Source organism: Corvus cornix, chromosome 14, assembly GCF_000738735.6.
Source record: "Corvus cornix cornix isolate S_Up_H32 chromosome 14, ASM73873v5, whole genome shotgun sequence".
Taxonomy (NCBI): Eukaryota; Metazoa; Chordata; class Aves; order Passeriformes; family Corvidae; genus Corvus; species Corvus cornix.
Genome location: NC_046344.1, coordinates 12554651 through 12578322, shown reverse-complemented (window position 1 = coordinate 12578322; position 23672 = coordinate 12554651). Strand labels below are relative to the sequence as shown.

Below are 23672 nucleotides of genomic sequence, written 5' to 3'. Positions count from 1 at the left end.
GATTGTTTGTGGTACCTGCAATGAAGTGTCTTAAGGCCTCTGCCATACACTTTTAAAATTATTCTTTAATTAATTTAATTTTTTTTTTTTTTTTTATTTTTTTTTTTTTTTTTTTTTTTTACATATAGCTAAAATTTAGTGCATGGCCAATAGAACTGGGCAGGTCAAGAACCATACTTCTTCCATGGGAAAACAGTTGTTCCATGGAACTGCACTGACAAGGTGCTGCTGCCTCTGCTTGCCTTGCACAGTATCATTGCCTTTGCTAATTTCTGTGTTGGGCTCTTGAAATAAAACTTGTAATGCAGATGGTGACCCTGGAAGGTCTTACAAACTTGCAAGTGCTTGAAAAGGTGTTAATGCTTTTCCCCAGGAAAAGAGAGGGGAATTTTAACCTCCTCCAAAGGATTGTTTCATCTGTAATTAGCAGAAGCAGGATCATACAAATACAGAAATCGGTGAGCTAATTGCAGTAGTCTGGCAATGAGGGACTCTACTGGGATCAATTAGCATGATCTAGATATTAAAGGAAAGCAGAATGTTCCCTCTTTTTTCCCCTCCTATGATTTGCCACATTTGTCTCTTAAATACAGACTCTTGTAAGGTAAAAAAGAAAGGGTTGGCTTTTTTTTTTTTCTTTTTTTTTTTTTTCTTTCTTTTTTTTTTTAATATTTCCAGAGCAATAAAAGTCATCATAATGATCTTCAGTTCTGCTGACATCCTGCTTGTTTCTTTTACAGCTGAGACCAAGTGGCAGGTACAGCTGGGTACCACTGGGAAGGGTTGTTGACTCGTGGTCCAACTTTTTTTGGTATTTAACAGCAGAATTGCTCTCATGTTGAAACAGGCTTTGATTCTTAAGCTCAGTACACTCTGGTATGTATTTGTGGGGGTTTTGTACTATTTATTTGTACTGTGGGATGCCCTTAGACCTAAACATAGATGGTTAAGATATCTTTTTCCACTGGTATTGTGCATGATAATACTGTATTACAACATACATGTGGTTATATTTTACTGGCAGTCACAGGGGAAGAATATCAGCTTTTTGAAACCAGTAAATACTGGGGAAGCTTGTCGGCAATGATGCATTAATATTTGAAGTGTTCTGTGCTCTTTTTTCCATCTAACTGACCCACGCAGATGGGGGCTGCTGGAGCATGGGAGGGAGCTGGTGGGAGCTGCTGTGGGTTTGGTGCACCAGGAGTGCAGTTCTCTGAGTGCACTGAGGAGGGACTGGCTGCTCTGTAATGGGCAAGCTGAGAGTGCTCATTAGGGGAGGGAAGACAAAGCTTCAAGCTCTTGGTACTAGGCTTAAATTGACTCCAGCTCCACTAAAACACGGCACTTGATGTTCCACCTAATACCAGTTTAGTTCTTGTTGGAAGTGACAGGGTGCCAGCAGTTCATGCAGGAGAATATTTACTGCTTTTAGGAAGATTTAATCTGTGCTATCCGGAGCCAATGTGGGGTTGTTCAGCTTGGTAAGAGCTGACTACCAAGGCTCAGCAGGAAGGGGAATTTCTCACCCGTCTGGCAGTCACTATTCATATGTTCCTCTTTGCCTCTGAACACAGAGGAAAAATGGGTTTTGAAACTTGGTTATTGAGCACTACAAGGAGTAAAATGCAGTGAAAATGGTCTGCAGTATTCTTCTTCATTTTTAGAAAATAATTCCAGACATCAGAGAGGGGTTTTATATAACCTGGTAATGAAGAATATTTCTTCTCATGTTCTCTGGGCCCAAGGCATTCCACATTACTGAAGCTGGAACATGACATGTACAAGAAGAATGTCTGAAACCTTTAAGATTTTTTTTCCTGATACCTAGATAGCTGCTGAACTTATTTTCTTCTCAAAAAGAAGTGATTATAGACATATTTCTTATATAATTAGTTCAGAACTATCAAATAAAACCAAAAAATGACTTGTCTTCCTTCCACACTCTCCCTGCGAAATGGCAGCTTTGTCTTATTTCTCATGGAGGTGGATATTTAGATAATGATAGCAAAGCTATTTAAAATGCAGACAAACTCCTTCCTTGCTTGATTTTGTGTTTCATTCAATCCATTTTCTATTATAATGCCTATGGACTTGGATATTTATTCCCTTCCCACACCCCCATCCCACATTTTGCTTATGCTATTGACTTGCTTTGAGACAGAATATTTTCCCTTTTTTTCTTTCTTCCTTGGTATGTTTGGTTTTGCAATTTTGTTTGGTTTTGGGGTTTTTTTTTGTGTGTGTGTTTTCAGTTTCTTTTCTCCTAAAGACAGATGGTGGCAACACTGTTCTTTGTAAAGAAGCTGGTGAGGTGCAAGGCAAGGCTAGACCAGCAGTACATTGCTCTTTCCAGTGTTTCAAAGTCTCCCTTGGCTTTCCAGAGGAGCTGGTACATAAACTAGGCACACAGTTATTTCCCCTATAACTTTAACAGTAAAAATTAAATTAAAAAAAAAAAAATCACAAATATACTAAATTTATGGCATAGTACAGATGCAGTACCTTTCCATCTTGGCTTCCATATTTAAATCCATACTTTACTTAGGAAAAATTTGTTGCAGTCTAATAACTATAAAATACTAAGAGGAAATAAAATCAATGTTGGCCCCAGCCTTAGAATGCAAACCACACACACACACACACTGTAAGATATGGTCAAATACTGCTTACTCAGGAGATTCAGCTCTAGGAATTGAGCAGCACTGAGAACCACTATAAAATATGCAGGAAATGAAAAAAATCTCTTTAACAGATGCTCACAAATCGTTGTTTTCATGAGATCAAGGTATTTTTTTATTCCCTTCAGGTAAAAAGAGTTCTCATGATTGATATCTATCAGACTTGGGCAGGTGAAAGCTGCTTGGTGGTTTTTTCCCCTTCTTTGCAGTGCAATTAGTCCCAAGTCTCCAGGTTGCTAAATGTACACATATGAATTACAGTGTTTCAGGAATCTCAAATGAAAGGCTTTGGGGGAAAAAAACAACAAAACAACAACAAGACATCTCCATGATGTATTTAAAGTCTGGCTTTATTTAGTAAAGAATGCTGTGCAGTCATTGCCATGAATTATTGCCCCTGACTAGCACGGGCAGCGTGCACTGAGTGAGAAGTGTGGCTCTCTTGCCAGTCTGCATCTGTAACCTGTCACACTGCTGCACACTTGCCAAGGTTAGAGTCTAGAAGGAGGTTTCCCATTTTTACAAGAGGGCTTTATCTTCTTCAACAATCAGACAGAGGTACAGTGAGAGCTCAGACTTGGGAAAAGGGAAAAAAAGAAAGAAATGGGGGAAAAATATCCAATTTTGTGGAAAATCTGATGTTGTAGAACAGGTTTTTGTCGCTATTTAGAATGAAGACTTTCTGCATTTATTTAGAATGGAAGTAATTTTTTTTAATTACAGTTTTAAAAGTGGAGCTATAAATAAAGACCTTTGCCATGTGGATGCTCTAGAGCCACTGAATCGCTGTGACTTGGGGTCTCCAGCTCTCTCTGTCCATTGGCAGTTGGCAGCTGCAGGTTCTGGGAACCTGAGTCAGGTGCCTGGGTTGCTTGGAAGGTTCAGCTTCCTAAAAAACCCATCACAGCAGCATCTCAGCAGCTGAAGGAGAGGGAATGAGTTTACAGAAACTCTCGGGGCGTTAGTGAGCAGAGCACTCCCTGCAGAACTTCCCATTGTTGTTGATCTGGCAAATCTGATGAACAAATGTCTCTGTCAGAGGGTTTGTAACCAGCTCTGGGTGTATGTAATGATGGCTTTTAAGCTGCCTGTTTTGTCACTTAAGATTTTCCTGTCCCTGGACCTCTGGGAAGTTGGTGCTGTTTGTGATCTGTGGCCAGTTTGTCAGGGCTGCTTGGTGTTAGGAAACAGCAGCTCCTTCCCTCCTGTGTTGGACACTTGCTCCTTATTTCCAGGCTTTCAGGGCTATCCCATGGCCTTCCTAAACTTTCCTGGTTCAGAGACCTTGGTGCCATGCAAAGGCAGACAAAGGCTGCGTTTTCTCTAGAGGTGCTTAGTTCCTGCAGGATTTATTTCCTAATGTTATGGGTGTTAAATACCAGGCATGCCATAGTTTAGACTAATTTGTCTAGGATGGGTGGTACAGTGTAGCTGAGCCCAGGTCATCATTCTTAAGCAAAAGAATCTTTTCGCAATGGAAATTAATTGTTGTTTGTAATTGTGTGTGCCTGTTTGAGACACATCAGGAATTTTTATCTAGTTAATGAGATACCCTTGTCTCAGAATATGCATACTGAGGTGTAAAAGGCCTGAATTCCAGTCTCTAGACGCAATTAGAAATCAAAACAATTGCTGTGATATACTGAAAAACCAGACAAGTAACCTCGTGCAGAGCAGCATTGCCTACCCTTTTAATTGCTGCTTATCCTGTCTCAGTAAGTGAGGTAATTGATGTTTTACTCTCAAAATTGATCTCGGTGTTTCAGGTAGTTAGCAGACTAGAATGGCTTCTGCATCATAGCACTAAAAATCGTTTTATCTCATAAACTAATCCCAGGCTCAAAAATGTGGCACACCTGAAGGCTCCCTTGCTTAAAAATAATGAGTTTATTTGGATCTTGGGTCCACTGAATCAGATTGTGATTAATCTGAATGACCACACAAAGCATCACAGCACTGATCCTGCTCTTTGCAATTCTCCTGTTCTCAGTTCTCCCCGAGGGCCACCTACATCAGAGCTCTGAGGAGCTCCAAATTATTTCTGCTGGTACTTTGCTTATTCCTGTTGGAGTGGGAGGAGTTGTTTGGGGTCATAGCAAGCTGGCTATGGGGTGGGTTTCAGTTTCAGTTTGGGTGGGTTTCAGTTTGAGCAGCTTGACCCAACACCTCTCAGGTGATGTGCACACCCTCGCAAGTGTGGGACTCACCTCAGGGCCTTGGCTTCGCTTTGCTTCTTCGTGTATGTTAATAAAACATTTCTGGGAGGAAAAGGGAAGACAAAAAGAAATAATGTGCAGGTCAAAATACTTTCTGTAGTATTGCACATTTATCTCATTGCAACGTTTAGTGTAGGAAGTTCTAGAAATTCGGGTGTAAAAGCAGCACAGGATTGTTACAAACGTTGGGAATGAAATGAGTGAAAAACAGTGAGTAAATGACACCTTGCTCGAGGCTACAGCTGTGGTGTATTGAACACACAGGCTGGGCCACCACACTGGCAGTGTTACCTGCATGCAAACGAAGGTGAAATGTTCCTTTTGAATGGTGTGTGCAGTTATTATATTGATCCTGTATATTGTGTGATGTTGAAATGAGTCATTAATGTTGTGGTTTGGTTTATACCCCCCTGTAATGGGAACACACAGACATACATGGAGGTAGAAGAGATGCTTCTCTCTCCCTCCCTTTCCATCTCTATTGTCTGTAGAGCTATAGATGAAAGTGAGAAAACTTGTAGATGGAATTCTTTGTCCTTGATGACTTTCAGTGTGGGCTAAGGTGTGGCGGAAAAGGGAAGATATATACAGTTATGTGAAGAAGAAAAGAGGTTATATTTACTGCAAAAAGAGGTGATATTTAGATCCTTTCTTGTTTATACAGTAAAAGATTTCTGCCTTCTCAAGGGACAGGGTTTCAGGTCCCAGTTTACTTCACCTCATCATAGCTCATCACAAAGTTTTTAGAGGTGTTGGGAGCAGCACTTTCATGCATGAGGATGGCATGCAATGTGCCATTGCAATTATTTCAAAAAGTATAGACACAATAGAGTTTTGAAGCTACAATTTCAAGCTTGTTATCGTTGAGGTCATTGAAGAACCTGACATTTCGTTTGCAAAATGAGCCTGGCTCTGCATGCAGGTGCATGCACATACGCAAGTTTTAAGTGTTTCCCTCTACTTTGCTATTTTTAAGACAGTAAGGCCATTGCTGTGGTCTCATTAAAAGGTGAAAGAAAGCGTTTAACTTTGTCAGCTGCACCTGATTGTTGCCAATGTTTGTTCATTTTCTTAACAGAAAAGTAAAGAATATTTTAAATGAGACTTACTTGTTCAAGGTAACCTTACCACTTCTGAGTGAGAAGAATACAGTGCCCTAATGGATGCTGTTATATGACAATCTCTAAATGTCTTTCATTATTAAGTGTCAAGTTTTCTTGGGAGAATTCTTGGGAGAAATGTTTCATTGCAGCAAGCTGTAGCACTGCCACTAAAAATATATTGCTAATTAAAGTTTATTGACAGTCTCTGTAATGTGTTCCTGGAACAAGTCAAAGCACTGAGTAGTTATTGAATGCTAGGCACTGCATCTTCTATAGTTAGTTAAGCTGTTTAGGAGAGGAGATTAAGGTACTCTGCCCTTCCTTCCCTGTGTAGTTACTGGATGTGGCTGTTGTGCAGAATAAAACACTTTCCTCTCAGGACACCCATGCTGCAGACTTCAAGAAACTTTGGCTTTCTCACGAGTTTTTTCACTTGGTAGCCATGGGCAAGTGGGGAGGTCAGTTAAACACTTCCAAGGTCTGAAAGGTACATCTCCCCAGCAAGGAAAAGAATTTTGACCATTCAGAAAACAATTCCTTCAAGGGTGCAGTTCCTTAGTTGAGCGAGGGAATGCAGAGTTACTTCAGCTCTGTGTGGGGATATAAGTAAAGAAGGTGTGAACCATACCTCTGCAGTTCTAATGTGGGACACTGTCAGGGACAGGCTTGCTCACATGTGGTCACACTCAGCCCTAGTGCAGCACTACTGGACAAGAGAAATTGTATCTGTGAGTTTCACTGCTCAAACTGCATGGTCTGTGCTTTACTGGTTTTGCTTGCACTGCTTATTTAGAGTCATAGAATACACTGGGTTGTAAGGGATCTTTAAAGGTCGTCTAGTCCAAAATGAAATCTGTGATTTCTTACTGATAGCATGAACCTGGAAAACTCTTGCAAGTTATTAGATAATGATCCTTGGGTGCACCAGAAGCATTTGCGCTGTCTTGCCACATCTCTGGAATACTCTGAGACACAGTGAATCTATGAGCAATTTTGTAAATGCAAGGAACACGATTTATTCTTCAGACGACTGCCAGAAGACTTTTACTCTTCTTTAAATCACAAAACCTAAGCTACTCATTTCAGTAGAGTTCCTCTGCAATTCTGTTGCTGTAAGCAAGGGCAAAGTGCTGCCTTTGGGAAGTAAGATTTACAGTACAAATCAGAACCAAACCAGGTTTTTTACATGGGGTACAAGTGAGTACCAACAGCTTTCCAAAGTGATTGGCTTGTGGCTCCGAGAGCCAAACATTCTGCCTGCTCGTACAACCTACAGTTCCACTGAGGAACATTATCAGAGTTGTAAAAAACTATGTAAGTAGTTCCTTATGGCAGGTTTGGTCCTAGAGCTCATTAAATTCCTGCCTGCTCTTTCTGCTGATTCAAGCTTCTTGCGCGTACAGAAATGGCCAGAGGAGCGGTGTGATGCAGAGGGCGAGTGAACCCTGATGCAGAGCCAGGTGGGCTCGTGCTGTGAGGGTAAGAGCAGCCCCAGGGCAGGGGGGACAGACGTGATTTTCCCTCTGGGACTAATTCATTAATTGATTAAAAATCAAAGAAGACACACTCCTGATTTTGGGTGTATTTACTGAGCATCACACATAGGGTGTAAAGTTCTCTCTCTAAACCTCATGACAGCGTAATTCCTATATGTCTTGCTGTGCTTTCGGGAAATAGTCTCACCTGCAGAGTCCAGAAGTTGATAAATTAGTGCAGCAAAGGCAACCTCTGCTTCTCTCAAAAGATTCATAGCAAAAAAGCCCCTGGTAAGTGTGGCAAAGGGTACAACTCTTGTGTTTGGATTTGTGATTTGTGTGTGCAAACACAGGCGCTAGCAGTGCATTTCCAGTGCAACACAGAAAGGTATCTGAGTGTCATTAATGCCTAAATTACCCCTACCATCCTATTGGAAACGTGTGTGATACTAATGACCAATTTTCATCTTGTATTCACATCCTTGAAATTCTCTCCTGAGAGCTAAAGATAAGCAGCATGTATATGTTTCATAAATAATGAAGTTATCTACCAAAACGTCAAGTTTTAGGACAAGTGAGACATGAAAACAGACTGCCATGTTATTGCACTTCGTGGTCTTCACCTCTTTTTTTAACTCAAATTTTACTCACAAGAGTATGTATATAAAGTATGTGTCTGTATCTGTGTCTGTAAAGAAACAAAACCCAAACCAAAAACAAAGGAAAAAAAAATCAATAGTTTCATTAACCAACTAAATTACTCTATAATAGGATGCTGTTAATTATCAATCAGTTTAAAAACAATCCTAGAATAGAAATAGTTATTAATATTAAATATTCTAAGGTTTTCCTTTTTTCACCTGTAGATGAATAAAATAAGTTATGCAGATCAATTTACTGATGATTGATCTATGAAGTCAATACTGCAGAATGACTATTTAGTATGCTTTGGATCATTTCATATAAAGTAAACTATTTTACACATATAAATATACTGATACACACACAGAGCCTTTCTCTTTAGGACACTCTGAAGATTAATGTTTTGACTGGAAAAAGGGCAACTCTGAGGAAGGGGACAAATGAAAGTCTGGATATCTGCCAAGTTTGTTGGCTTCTTGCTGACCTGGCAATATCTGGTTTCTCAGACCAGTTCCTCCTGTAATGACCTCTCCAGCCAATAATGTGGATCTGCCAGATAAAAGCTGTGTTTTGGTTTTTTTGTAATTTGTCAAGCGTCGGTGGCTGAATGAACTTGACTTACTTTTATCAGCACACAAGCACAGCAAGTAGGCCTGCAGATGTTTGCTGATAGCACACAGGCCGTGTCTATAGCAGCAATTTGTAACATAACTGGCTTTGGTAATTGTCTGGAAATCCATGCCTGTCTCCAGTGATATCCTCATTGTCAGGCTGCTGTTCCCTCCTCTGCCTTGAAGTGTCTTTGAGTCGTTACCTGCAGCTGGAATAACTTCCACCTTAACAGGCTAGTAGTAATTTTCTAGGAAAAAAAAAAAAAATCTATGTAAAGTGGAGTTTTTACTTAAACCCTGTTTTGATTTTACTATATATTCTTGGCTTACAGTTTTTAGTGTCATCTCTATCCATGATCTTTACTTCAAGTAACCTATTATGTAGCACATGAGATTTATTGCCTTGTTTGGGTAATACAGACCCTCAGAATTCAGCAGTACCTGATACTCAGATACTAATTAGTACCTCCAATTTCTTCATTCTATATTTACATTAGCTTTGGAGTTTATCACCTAATTGGTATTCATGTCATTATCTGCAATTTTAATTTTTTTTCTGCGTAGAGACTTTAAGGAAAGAAACCTAAAACTCTTCCCCAAAGGTACAAGATTTTACAAGAGTAAATTCTTGTAATAATAATATGCTTATGCAACAAGAATTATTTGTGCTGCACTGGATAGGGTAACACATGTAATATGGCAGGCTTAGTTTGGGCCTGTTTATGTTGTAAGATAACATGCTTTAGTTCTATACTGCTTGCTGTTTTAACATCACAGTATTTTTACATTTTCCATAGTGTCCATTTATTCTTTGTAGTGCATTGCCTTTGCCTTCAGATTATTGCTTATAGTATTTTCTGTGCTGTGCAGGGAAATGAAATAAAAAAAGGACTATGGCTAGTCCTTTATATATAAAAGGAGTTTATGTTCGAATACTAACTATAGTTTCTCATGGGATTGCTCCATGCAGAGCATACATCCAGAATTTCATCTTGAGGCTTTCCCACAAAAGTGTTTATCTGGAATGGTACCTGCAAAAGATATTTTCTTCGAGATTGTTTTCCTAATTTATATTAAAGTCCTCTGTAAGGTAAGTTCCAGAGCTTTAGTGTCCAAGGGTTGGTCACAGAGTGTGTAGATCCAAATTCAAGCCAGCACTGTCCTTTTCTGCACCATACTTTTCACAAGGTCATAGCAAAGACCCACAGCTCCTAAACTGTGTTTGCAAAAACAGGGAACCAACCTGAGCATGGGGAACGCTGCAGTGCTGGCTGCTGTTGTGCCATCCTGCAGGGATTTTACTCACAGGGATGTTGGAAAAGGAAGAACTTCCAGGCTAGGCTGCAGCACCACAAGTTTCCTTGAATACGCTCAGGGAGCCAGAGGCAAATTTGGTCACATGGCTGTCTTTGTGACCTGCAGCATGCTTTGGGCATGCAGCTAAGGCTGTTAAAAAACAAAGAAATTGAAAATTCAAGAAAAAAAAAAACCAAAACCAAAACAAGAAAGCCCCCAGACCCCTCTGTTTTCCAGGTAACAGTGTTGTTCAAGCACTATAGAAAATCTTGGTGAAGAAACATCTTATCCTGAAGCTAAGAAAAGGTGAAAATTGGACTTTAAGGTTTCTCAATTGGTTAAAGGAGCCATTTTGCAAAAGGAAATAATTGCCTAAAAACTGTTTTAATTTAATGTAAAAAAAAATTAAAAGTTTTCTTTTTATTTTTGGAGATTTTCTACTCTTCCTTGTCTCAATAAAATGATCCTGTTTGGAATGGGTTGCTAATTTGAGGGCAAAAAGAAAAGGAGAGGGAGAAAAGCCTATAAAACTATAGATTATTTTTTATGGATGATGAGATGGTCCCCATTTGCATTTACAGCTTTACAAGGATTGTAGCACTAGGCTCTTTTTCTTTTTTTGATGGAAATGCTTAATCTGAGCTCAATGGGCCATAATAATTGCCTGTTTCTTCCAGTAGAAATAAACCCACTTGTATGTGACACTTGAAACCTTAACTCTGCTTCGTATTACCCACGGAATTGGAGACAGTTCTTCACCCAAATATATTTATGACAGCAGCACCAGTCGATATACAACACCCAGCCATGGGCGTTGGAGAATAAATCAGTCCCTCCAGCCACTGCTGGAGCACAGTAACTGATGGTGGTAATAAAACCCCAGGAAATTAAAATTCTGTGCATGCAAACACACATACCTAGCCAAGAGAAACCCGAAGCGCTCTGTTCTGGAAAGAATTTGCATATGCATAGACATATACATTCTGTGCCCCTATGTGCTAGAAACACAATGGAACATGAGGTCTATGGGTTTTCAGCACATTATTACATCCTTAGACTTTCCTCGACATTTGGGGGCTCTCAGGAGACATGTCCATGAAAATTTAGGCATCTTGTAGAGGAAAAGGGCGATCCCAGTTACTCCTTGAGGAAGAAATACTGATGTTATGTTTGAAAGCTTCTAGATGTTGCTGTGACTTCCAAAGGCTCTGAAACCCCCATTTCCAGTTCAATTCATCCTGTATATTTATGCAATTACTGGTATTTTTAATGAGTCCTCTGTGTTTGAGCACCTTGGGCTCTAGTTCGCAGCATTGTGAGCTCTTGGGATGGATGTTGTTTCTTCATTTGGGTTTTGGGGTTTCACACGTAGTGCTGAGAAGCAGTTTTAGATTAATACACGATATTATTTATACATTTATGTACAAGCCCACACTCTCTCCACATATTAAATAACTTGGAGTATCATTTCTTCTGAATTCTGCGGGGCAATGAGATAATGAACACTAATAAGTAATAAAAAGATGCTGGGGAAGTGACTGTTTCCAAATGCAATACAGCAGTGCATGGTGTGTGTCCTCGTGTTGCATAGCCTTTTTGTGTAACGTGGCAAGGAAAAAACCCAAGCATTTAATTTTTGACAGAAGACTTTTACAGTCAGATGAGTGTCTAATGAGAGAAAGCGCTGACAGATGGATTTTGCAGATAGCATGAAATGGTATGGACTGTCTCAAAGTGTCTGGTGAAATACAACTGCTACAACTGTGAAAGGATAATCTATGGTTTGACTGCAGCTGTTTAATCTATGTATGAATGAGGAGAAACACAATTTCTCAATCAGATGATGAGCACTCACCAATTGGGAGGTAGGTTCTGGTAAAGGCACTGTGACTGCTCAGCCTTTCTCACCTGGCTCTCAAGCTCCACAGTTCGTGTGTAGATACTGACTGTAATAATAAAACCGGGGATATTGGTGAAATTATGGTAATCAAATTTGCACTGTCCTTTTTGAGGTGGAAAAAGAAAGGCAGCAATATCAGGGGGCCTTTCATTTACCACACATATTTAGTTATGGCAAAATATCTAGAAGATAAAAGACATTAGACCTGTTATTTTTCAACCACTGTGCTCCATTTCAAATAGCCTCAATCCTGAAAAGGTTTTGAATCTGAAAATGTAAACCAAATACTTGGGAATGTTGTACTGCAGCAAAAATATTCTTTTATGTTTATGCAGAGACTTTCTATAAATAACCTTCTTACCATCCTATTGTTCTCTTTTCTCAATCACGTAAGCCCTTTTATTTAAAATGACATTTAACAAACTTGGCAGCAAAAAAAACCTTCCCACGTGGACTGTTGGTATTCCTTACCACCTCGAGTAATGCTGTTGCTCTCTCAGTCTGTCCATTCATGCGGAGATGGGTCCCATTTTCTGTATGGTTTCCAGTTTCCTCAGAGCCAGGGCTTGTGTGTCCCTGTGAAGAGTGGATAACTGATAAATACATTTAACAGGTATTCAGCCTTCCACCTGTTACTGTTACTTAAAGAAAACAAAACAGACTTCCCCATTCTAGTCCTGAACTCACTGGGGAATGACACCAGCAGGTTGCACAGTATTTCCAAAGGGTCTTTTTTTGGTTTAAAATGATGGAGCCTGACAGCACAAGTGTCTTCTAAGACTGCTGTCCTATAAAGCAGCCTTGAGTTGTTTAATTTTTTTTTTTTTCTGTGATGGAATCCTTTAAAGAAAATGAATCTTTTAGGCATTCTTCCATAAACTCATAATAGGTGAGAGCTTGACACAATGACACTCAACAAACTGACCAGTCTTAAACTAAAATAAATAAATAGTTAATTGTGTATGGTTCAATCCAGAGCCATAACAAAGTAAATTTAGGATTGAGAAGCAACGTATTTAAAATTGCAGGATATGCACAAGGTTTGCTTCTAGGGTCTCTTGATCATTAATTAAATATGTTATGGCTTTCAGTTTTTCTCATTTATCTGTACAGGTTTACATATTGTAAATGCATTATTTATGTTTTCCCTTAAGTGCTCAGTACTGCCAGGATGTTTCTCTTAAACTGGCACAGATAGCAAAAAAGACATAATGAGAGAGCAAATTTGGCACTGGTGAAATGCACAGAGAGCTGCTCATGTCCAAATGAGCCTTTCCCAGATGCATTTGAATAAACTTGAACTGACAAATAGAGGGCCAGACAGGCAGATGGCATCCGTGTTTAAACTATGAATTTTTATTTTTTTTTCATTAGGGTAAATTTGGTTTGTTTATTTTTTTCCTTTTAATCTCATCCTAATAATGCCTTATCACTAAGCCTTGCTGCTTTTTTCTGGAAAGCTCCTAGTATGAAGGGTGACGAGGGAGCTGTCTAGGTGGATGTTCATTCTGAGGGAAGCCAGCTCTGAAATGGATTTTGTTGTTGTAGCTAAAACACAGCTTGGAATCAACCATTTGCTGCACCTTGAACCAAGGGAATTGTCACCATTGGTGTGTCCTGCACATTGCCCCTGTTGTTCTTTTCCTTTTGAAGTAAACAGAGTGTCATGGGGGTGGTTGAATCAAAAAATACTTTAAGATAGTGTTCTCACATTCATATGAGAGCTGTTTGTTTTAAAGTAAATTGATATTTTTCTTATGTTGCTTTTGCTGTCAGAGATGGAGGAGCAGTTGGATGTTTAGATGCAGTCCTCTTATTCACTCTGCCTCTCTGTTGTTTTCTCCCACTGTTCATAAACACTTCTTTTCCATCTTAAATACAATTTTTCTGGTGTCTGAGATGTTAGGTATTTTATGTTTCAAATTACGGTAGCAGATAGCTACTAACTAAACCCAGAATTAACTATCTGCTTTATTAGTCAATTAACTATTAACTATTAACTATCTGCTTTATTAGTCAACAACTCTTGCTCCACTCTACAAGTATTTGATACACTTTTTTGCTTGTTATCTTACAAATTTCACCTTTCTTGCATTCCAAAACTCTCCCCTCCATCCCACCACCAGAAGTTAAAATCTCTAGTGTGCGGGCTTACGCAGAAAACCTAAATAATAAAAAAGACCCTGAACAAAACAACCCAAACTCACTTCTAACTTGCACTAGATGGTCACTGTAGGTCCCTTCCAACTGAAGTATTCTATTATATTTATTTTTAATCAAGGTGAAGAGGTTCATGTGGAATTCAGATCTGAAATTAACTCTTGAGACTTACGCAAGCACACTTACAATGCAGACTAATATAACCTTCAAGTGACTCATAAATGGTGTAAAGTCATGAACTTTGGAAAGAGGAATCATTAGTCGGCAAGTGACAGTTGCTTCAGCTGTACTTAATTTGACTCCTTAGGGGAATTGTAATTACACCTGTGCTGAATTCCTTTAATTTTTGTTCCCTGCTAGGAACTTCAAAGAGCATTTGTTTCTGTTAGGTTTGTATTTTCATACGGGGCCTCTGTTGTAAAACTTCTGCTATACAAGTAGAATGTTAAGCCTGTAATGTACTTTTTAGGGCTCTTTCTGTGATGAAAAACAGGCACTTTTATTTTGTTTGTAGTAACCTAACTTTTACTGCGAAGTTCCCATTTTCATCTTCACTACAGAGTAAAAATATCTTGTACAAATGGGTATTGGTTGGTGTTTTAACTGTTTCTAGGTACGAAGTAGTGATAAGTGTATTCCGAACCTTTGAAGATATCCTCAGAAACATTGCATCCGATTTCATGTTTTATGGATTGTTTGCCATCTACACTAATGACAGAACTGACAGTGATTACACTTTCAAGGCTAATTATGCTCCCTAATGATTCTAAAATTATTCTAAAATTATTTTTGTAAAAAACAAAACCCAGCCAGACGTGAAAACCCTCTCTCCATGCGAACAAATCAACACCGGAGTGCCTTCGTGAGCAAAGCTTTGAAAGTTTGGTTCCAGAGGTCCTGGTGCATGACTGGGTTAGACATCAGGGAGCTGGAAAGCAGGCTGGGAACTGGGTGTTTCAGGGCTTTTGTTGTTTCCAGAGCTCTTCCTGGAGGAGCCTCTTCCTTCTGGCAGAGTTGGGGCGTCCCAAGTTGTGCTGACACTGCCATGGCCAGTGTCTGCTGTCACAGGGAGTGAGGTCCTGCCCAGCAGCAGCTCTCATGCTCTGAACAGTGTTTTTTGTAAATCCGGCACAGCAGAAACACAGCAGTATGGAAAAAAAAAAATGCTGTGGAATCAAATCGTCTTCAGAGTGACTTTTACACCAGATTAAAACTGGAAGTTTTCATAGGAATGTGTTTTATCACTTGTTTGAAACTTGTGTATCTTTATTCCTGAGCTGTGCTGTGAATATATCACAATATGGAAGCAGTGGGATATTCACAAATACAACAGACTCGTGATAGAACACAAAAGGAGGAAAGCTTCTTCCTGAACTGGACTGCCAATGAGGTGTTTAAAAGCTAAAAGAGATTCTTTTCTACTTCCGATTTGTTGTTGGTTCTTGTGTTAATTTTGTTTTGACCTTTGTACATTTAAAATATAAGTGGAAAAAATATTATTTTGCAGTAATGATTCTGTCTGGATGCACAGGACAATACTGTGTTTAGATAAATGGCTGCATTTCCAACATTTATATGCGTAAGACAGGTAGACTTAGCAGCTTTGTTGTGGCAAGAATGTTATGCTTTCAAAGTTATTTTGGCTTTTATTTTTTCTTTTTTCCCCTTGTAGAGTTCAAAACAACAGATGAGTTGTGAAAGAGAACAGCTAAGGGTAAGTGCAATGATATGCAAGATGCTCTGTTTCCTTAAAACATAAGCAGAATCTAGTCTGTGCTATTGACAGATGGATTACTTAATTTAAGAGGAACATATTTAGTTCATTTGTTGCTTGTTGGTAAATATTGTACATCTCTCAGTATCAAAGAGCTGCAGTAGATCCAGGTTTTTCTTCTGTAATGTGGTGGCATTTGGCAGTAAATGCCTCTTCATGGGACCCGTGACACTCAGCTCTTCCCGTGCACCATGTGCAGCTTCAGCAGTGCCAAAGGTCACTCTGTGCTTCCCAGAATTCCTCCACTCTGAGCTGGGTTTGAACAAGAAGACGTTATCCTTTGGATTTTTGTAGTCTGTGTGCTGTCAGAGAGGAACCAGTGCCAGGGCTGGGAGGTAGCTGGTGATTTTAGTGTGTATTGGTTGTGTACAATCTGTAAAGGAGACAGAGTTCCTGAGCCCAGGCTGCTGACCTCTCTTATGTTTTTCCCCCTTCTTGTATTAGAGCTTTTAGTCTCTGCTCCCTTTAAATGCTACAGATCTCTGAAGATGCTTTTCCATTGCAATATTTCTTGATTGATTCTAGTATTAGTTTGGGAAAGTATAAGAACCTTCATTAACTACAAGAAGAAAAAGCAAAACCAAAAAAGCCCAACCAACTAAAAGCTTTTTGGTCATCTGAGTGTTGCTTAATAGACCTACCATTGACACCACATGATGAGTATTCACTTGAAATCCCACATGCAAGTAGAGAGGGAGAGCCAGGCCTGAAGGAAGGGTAAGTTTCTGTACAAACAAAAATATTGTTGGAAATAGAACAAGCAGCATTTTGTTTTTGTTTTTGTTTGCTAAGCGTCAGCAGCGCCTGCATGACTTGCAAGTGTAAGGAATATACTTGCGTTAAAGTACATTGTGCAGTGTTCTTGTCCATTCAGCCATTCATTAGATTAACTTCATCAACATATCTAGATGCTTCAGCTGGTCCTCACCACACTTGTAATGGGATTTTTGGTAAGTAAGTTAGGCAAGAACAATGCATCACATATTGTCCTCGATTCTTTCCTTCTGACATGTGACTGCATCGCATTGTACTGGAGCTGGAGTGACAAAGCTTTGTTTTATCAGTAGTCATGTCTCAACAGAGCAGCTGTCAAAGCTAAAATATTGCACTAGTACCTGAAGGACAAGCTTTTCAAGAGGTAGCAGTGCCTTGAGAACAAAGAAAGTTTTCATTTCTTTTTCTTGTTTTTATTTTCTTCCTTGAATGAAGGCAAACATTGTTTTGAAATATAATGTGAGGTGGCCACCAGCTCTTTCTTCAAATAAATAGGTATGCTTTTTCAAAGTAGTGGATAAAATGTGGTGCAGTGAAACTTTCATGTATCTTTCTGTTCCAGTATTACACATTTATGCTCAACAAGGAGCTCAGTGCTTACGATGCATAGCCTAAGCTATGCGTTTGTCATAGCAAAACGTTGGCACCTAGAGACAAAACCATGCCTGTAACCTTCTAAATTTAGGTACATCTGCTTCCACAATTCCTGTGATGTTCCTGTTACACAAAACACAGTTTCCAGTGTGAGCTCTGTTCCTGTAGCAGGGATCTCCTATGGCTTTCACAGTTAATCTGCTGTGTCAAAAGGTCACACTGAAATTTAAATATCCTGTGTGGACCTGTTGCACTTGGAACACTATGAGGGTGTAACTTGACCATTCTGGCACTTTTAGGTTGGCTCCCTAACTGAGCAGTACTGTTAAAGAACTGTTTCATTGGCTGGATTAGGTTTTGCAGGCCTGCAGTATTTTCTTTTGGGGTTTGTGACCTCCCATGAATACTGGGCTGTCAGGCAGTCTCTTTACAAAAAAAAATAATAGTGCTTCATCCCATCTGAAAGAATTGAAACAGAACAAGGAAACAGGATTAAAACAACAAAATGCTGACATCCTATTGTTTGTAAAACCAAGTTAAAATCAGATTATCATTAGATCATCTAATAACACAAGGAAAAAAAGATACTATCTCCCACTTCCTTGCTAAGTGTAAGATGAAAATGTCTGCCACTCTTCTTTTTTGATTCCCTAGTAATTCCTTAGTCTAAGAGTCATAAAAAAGTTTCAAAAGAAAGGGTTGTTAAAAGCATAATAGTGTAAATAAATAATTAGTCATTGTGTGGCTGTAGAAAGAAATATCCAGGTGTGACTAAAATAGTTTATTCAGACATTTCTCACCTCTTATCTGTTTCACTGCCTTGTAAATTTTAAAGCAAAGCCGACTGTCACTGTTCTGGAATAAAGCATTTAGAGTAATGAAACTCATCCATATTCGATCCTCTGGCCATTATACATTATATTTACAATGAATGATAATCAATAGTTAAGGAAGCCTGTGCATTTTAACCCTTTTCTACTCAATGTTTGGACTTCACAACAACCACAAGTGTGTAACTTATTTGCCCTGCCAGCCTGGTACAGTCCCCAGCTAGAAATCAATGTCTTTACCTGAATTATTTAAATGAGAAATCATACAGAAAATTATGGGAATTTTATCTCTAGCAAGGCTGGTTGGGGCTTTTTTATTCCATTTGGAAACATAACCTAACCTAACTTTGGTAAATTTCCATTTGATTAAAAAAAAAAATAAAGTATCAATGCCATTTTTCAAGTTTTACTTCCTCTTGGCAGTGATTTTTCATTACAAAGTGCTGCCTTGAATATTAATTGTTTTCATGTTTGTTAATGTCTTTTTGCTTTCTGATCTGGTGTCACTTAAATCGAGTTGTACTAAAAAAGACAGTCTGTTTCTAAAGGCAGATTGACTCATCAGTGTCTTCCCCACCTCCCTCCACACACTGTGCTTCATCAGTATTTCCTTCAAAGAAAATAATGAGATTCTTTACTCCCCTTCATTGTGTTTTGTGTTACCCATTCCTGGTTTATAAATCTCTTTTTGGGCAGTCACACCCTCTCCTCTTCTCTGACTCTCTCCTCCTGCCTCTTGCTGCTCAGGAGTTGCTGTGTGTAGTTGTCATTCTGATGTATTAGAAATGACCTGTAAAGGCACAGAACTCACAGCTTGCTCAAAATCATTTAAAAGCACTTTTCTGCCTGTATTTCAGTCTGAAAAACAGACTTTGAAATGTGCGTGGTCCAGGTTATTTAAGGCTGTGAAGAAAATTGGGATCCGAGCCCTAAGTAGAAATTAGCTGGAGTACCTAAAGCTATAAATAAGGACAGTGGCAGCCTCAGAAGTCTGTCTGCTGTTCCCCCTGAACCTTCCTGGCTGGTCTGACTTGAACTTGGGATGTTATTTTTTTATCATAGCCTAAGAACATGACTTAAATGTACAGGCTAACTTAAAGCTTACCGAGCTTTACCCAACCTTCAGCTCATAATTGATTATTTTGCATGATTAATTCAATGTAGCTGTTTAAAATGAACTCCTGTATCTGTACTGGCATGAGTTGTGCTATATAAGCTAATGCTTTTGGTCCTGATGCAGCAACACCAGATGAGCTCTCCAAGGTGGGCAGAGGACAATTTTAAACTCTAATGTTAGGAGGCTTTATAAATGTTCCTGTGAATACCAATGAGGTCTAATGGTAAATGGTGTGATTAGCTTCCTTGATCTGAAATTTTAAGTGACCCAGTTGTTGCTCTAATTAACAGCTTCTTTCACATGTGCTTATTATCAAGATGCATTCTATGCAGCCAGAGTTCCTTCTCTGGTCTGAAATATTGGCAGGGCAGGCTCTAACGATCATCTTGTATTTAATATCAACTTTTATATTTTTATAGTGCTCTAATCTTCAAGAAGACAGAAGTTTTGCATTCAATATTTGTCTTGTCTCTAGTATGGTAAATGAAATAAAGTGCAACATGCAGCCAAAAATGTATCAAAGTTATGCCGGGTGTAGAGAAAACAACAGCAAATGCGTTGATGCCCAGCATAATTTTTAAGCAACATTGATCCTGCAGTATTTAGCTTTATTTGTGTCTTTGTCCAGTGCATTAATTTATGAGGTTTCTAATGTGCTCAGCTGTATTGATGAGGGTTTTTGGAAGCTTTTTTAAAGAAAATTTTTGAAGCTAATTGTTGTGGCATTAGCTTTCTGCAGTGATATAAGAGTAATCCATTGACATTTTTGTGTGCAGTATTCCTCTGATGCACTAAGGAGGTAAATTGTGATTGAGTGACAGACACTAATTTTTCAATTGGTTTGAGCTGAACGAAAACAAACAACTGGAGAGGGGAAGAGAATCGGAGTGGAAGTGATTTTTTTTTAGTAGATATTATTCTCGAGGGTTTTCTGAAATTACTTAGGACGAGAGCAGGGCAGGACATACGTGGTGGATGGCCAAAAACCTCTGCTCTCCATCCACCTCTTCCCACGCTGGACAGGAGGCAAAGAAATGGGTATGAGCTGGTTTTGTGAGTCAGTGATGTCTTGTTACCAGAGAGCAACGTAGTAATCCATGGCATTTCTGCAAAACAGGGCAGCTGGTTCTGGCCAGTACTAAAAATGTCACTTTTTGCCTTTCCTCTGAAAATCCCTTGGTCTGCATTTGTAGACAGTGTGTGTGTGTTTTGCCTGGAAGAGTAATCTGGAACTACCAAGTATTATATGTGCCTCAAAGGAAAAAGGGTTGCAAGGGGCAAAGCTAAAATAACTCCTAAAATTTAATCAATCCAGTGGGTTTACTACTCATCCTCTTTGCTTAGGATTTCACATGTGCCACATTTGATGTGCCAGACAAGTGGCTTAAAGTGATCCTTCGTTAGTTCCCATAGTTATTCTTGCAGCGAGCTGTGTGTGTCGTCGCCCGTGTAGGTGTAGTGTGGAGATGCAGGTAGGTGAGATCAATAAGAAGGTGTATTTTTGGTTCCTGATTTGTATTACACATTGACATGGAATGAAATTGGAGTACTCTCACTCACTGTCTTACCAGCTATATTCCCAGTGGTTCCATAAAAAGTAATTTACATCACAGCTCAAGGAAAAAAAAAAAATCTTGGAAATAAGACCTAAAAAAGACTGGGGAGAAGGGTTAATTTTAGGGATGTGATTTTATTTAAATTTTAACTTAGCTTAAAATAAACGTGTGCCCAAAAAAAGGCAACTAGAGAAATGTAAAATTCAGTTGCAGTCTTGCTTGGCAGTTCTGCTGAATTTTAGGAGCCTTCCCGAGAATAGTAACTCATAATGCTGGCCTCCAATTTGTTGTTTAATATTATTGTGGCGAAAAACAGTGGCAAGGTAATGAAAACTGTTGGGGTTCATGTTTCAAGTGCCATGGCTTCTTACCACAAGGATCCTGTTCTCTTCAAATGCTGACTGCTAATAGGGCCCTTGGATCAAGAGAATAAAGTGTTTGCATCACTTTATTTAATAGTGGTGCCACTCACTTCAGGTTTGTTTGAATTCTTTCAGGACTTCTTAAGAGGCCTTTAGGTATTGTCCTGACCCTGCTCTTGGTGGAATGCTATTCAAAAAACTTTCCATTCCTGTCCTGATGTTGTTTTGGCATCTCCCTCTGAGAATAGCAGGCAGAGGCTTTTCTACTGTTCAAGTGCCACTTTCTTTTGAATTCAACTTTCATTTTTGCACAGTCAAGTATTTTCTCTGTGTGGTACTTCATAACTGCTGGACATGAAGGATTACAGGAACTTTTGGTGAGGCTGAGGTAGTGTTTGCACTAAGTACCTGTCCGGTTAGGGTGACAGGTTCCATTTAGAGCTGCAGCACTCTGTATGGAATGCAGCAGCTACTCAACGGGTGTTTAAACTCATATCTGTACACAGACAACCAGGGGCAGGGGATAGTTCACTGAGTGTAATGAAGGTTCAGGCAGTGGTAAACCTGTGAAGGGATAGAAGGAAATACATTTGGACAGTTTAAGGGCTGCTGAGACAGTACCCGACATTAATTCAATAGCCTGGTGCTCTCTTGTACCTGCTGCACAAACATGAGCGATGCCCAGTCCTGGCTGCACACTGCTTTTGGGAACAGCTTTGCACTCAGAACAGCAGCTTTTGGTTCAGACTTTCTGCAGTGGCTGCACACAGCTCCTGCTGCAGAGCACTTGCTGTGATCAGGGGGGCTGTCCTAGAAAAGAAGAAAGGTTTTCTTGCTTAGTTTGTGTTTGTTGAGAGGAAGCTCTTTTTTCACACGGCTTTTGTAGTTTCTCTTTGATCATCTGGAAACTAGACCTTTGAGTGCACAGCTTTAACAGTGTTTATACTATCCTGACTTATTATTTCAACCTCTGCTGTTGCTGAGGCAATTTGACTAGCAAAGATCATAGTCTCTATAGTGTCACACCTAGTTCAAGCAGGAAACACTATCTAGTTTACACTGCAGCTTGGAGGGGTTTGTGGTCTTGGGGTTTTTGTTTGTTTTTTGGTTTTTTTCCTTGGTTGATTTGGGCTTTTTGCAAGGTTTGGGTTGGTGTTGGGTTGTTTGTTTTTGTTTTTTTTCCCCATGGGTGTTTCCACGAGGCCTTTCTAGCTTGGGTGGGGGTTATGTGGTTTTGCATGGGTAGTGATGCTGGCTTGAACTGTTTACTTTTCTTTTTCACTTGGGTGAAAAAAAAGTGAAAAACTAGGAAAGGCTTTTCAGTTGCAGGTAGTTGGGCTGGATTTTTAACACACTGTTTGGTCCTTCTGCATGGTGGATTTCTATTCTCATTTACTCATATATAAAAGAACAGACTGAGCAACAACACTTTTAAAGGCAACAAGAAAGGCATTGAAAATATTGTAAGAACTGAAAAAAACCCAAACCAATTTACATGAAGAATCCAAACAATGCAGTGTTATAGGGACATATAGTCACTGAGCCACATTGACTTCTTGAACCAGTATTTTTTCAAGTAGAGAGAATGAAGGAATATTGATTTTAATATGGACGTCATGTCCTTTTATTGATGTTAATGGTCTTTTTCTGTTCTGTAAAATCTTTCTAAACCCTGCTTGTTTAAACTGGTCAGGTTTGCTACTCTACAGAAACATTTCATCATGCTTTAAGTAGCTGCCGAAGTTTTTTCAAAGCGCAAAAATTACGAGGAAAAATAAATTCATCTTAAACCAGAAATGCATTAACCAATATTAATATAAAAACATACACATACAAATATGTATCTGTATTATACATATGTACAAATGTAGTTAAGGATTCACTCCTACTGACTTGAGCTTGACATGCAGATGCACCACACTGTCAGATATTGAGTGAAATCTTGGTCTTGAATAGGCCAGGATTTTAGAAGTCTATATTTGCTTTTTGTCTCGACATTTTTAATGGTAAGAATAAGTGAACTGTACCTGTACTCTGTTCTATTCTGCAGTAAAATGCCAACTTGTCCTGAAAGCCAAGTCTTTGTGTTCCACAGGAATGGCTTTCTTGGTACAGAATCCCAAAAACCCCCTCTGTTTAGTCCCCAGGAAATGAGATAGAGAAATAAAAAGAAACTACACCAAACAAACCAAATCCATGTTTTATCAGGCTGACAGTAATTTTTTACCATCTTGAAGTTTTGGGCTTGAGCAGGGACCTATACCTGGTGTTGGAAGATGAATGAAGTACAGAATTTTAAAAATATGACTAATTTTTCTTTTCTTCACAAAGGCTTGCAGCAAAAATTTGTTTTGGAAAAAAAGGGTATTAGCCAGAGTTTCACACTTTTCCCTGTGTGGGGCTGGGCAAGCTGGAAAGGTGGAGCCAGGTGAACCTCATGAAGGTGAACAAGGCCAGGTGCAAGGTCCTGCCCCTTGACTGAAGCAATCACCAATTTCAGTAGGTACTGGGGGACAAACTGTTTGAGAAATGGAAGAAATCCTGAGCTGGTATTTTTGTACTTGTAGCATGGTATCTGGAG

General features: G+C 39.2%; 1 protein-coding gene across 23 annotated transcripts in view; it reads left to right on the top strand.

Annotated features, from left to right (window-relative positions):
* Positions 1-23672, top strand: part of RBFOX1 (RNA binding fox-1 homolog 1) — a 1114622-nt gene that overhangs the window by 732850 nt on the left and 358100 nt on the right. For 18 of the 23 annotated variants that reach the window (XM_039560085.1, XM_039560099.1, XM_039560097.1 and 15 more), the window contains one exon: positions 15757-15798. The exons of the other annotated variants lie outside the window; for them this stretch is intronic. In XM_039560085.1, the coding sequence (XP_039416019.1) occupies positions 15757-15798 (42 nt within the window). The remainder of the gene's footprint in view (positions 1-15756; positions 15799-23672) is intronic. 23 annotated transcript variants of the gene reach the window in all.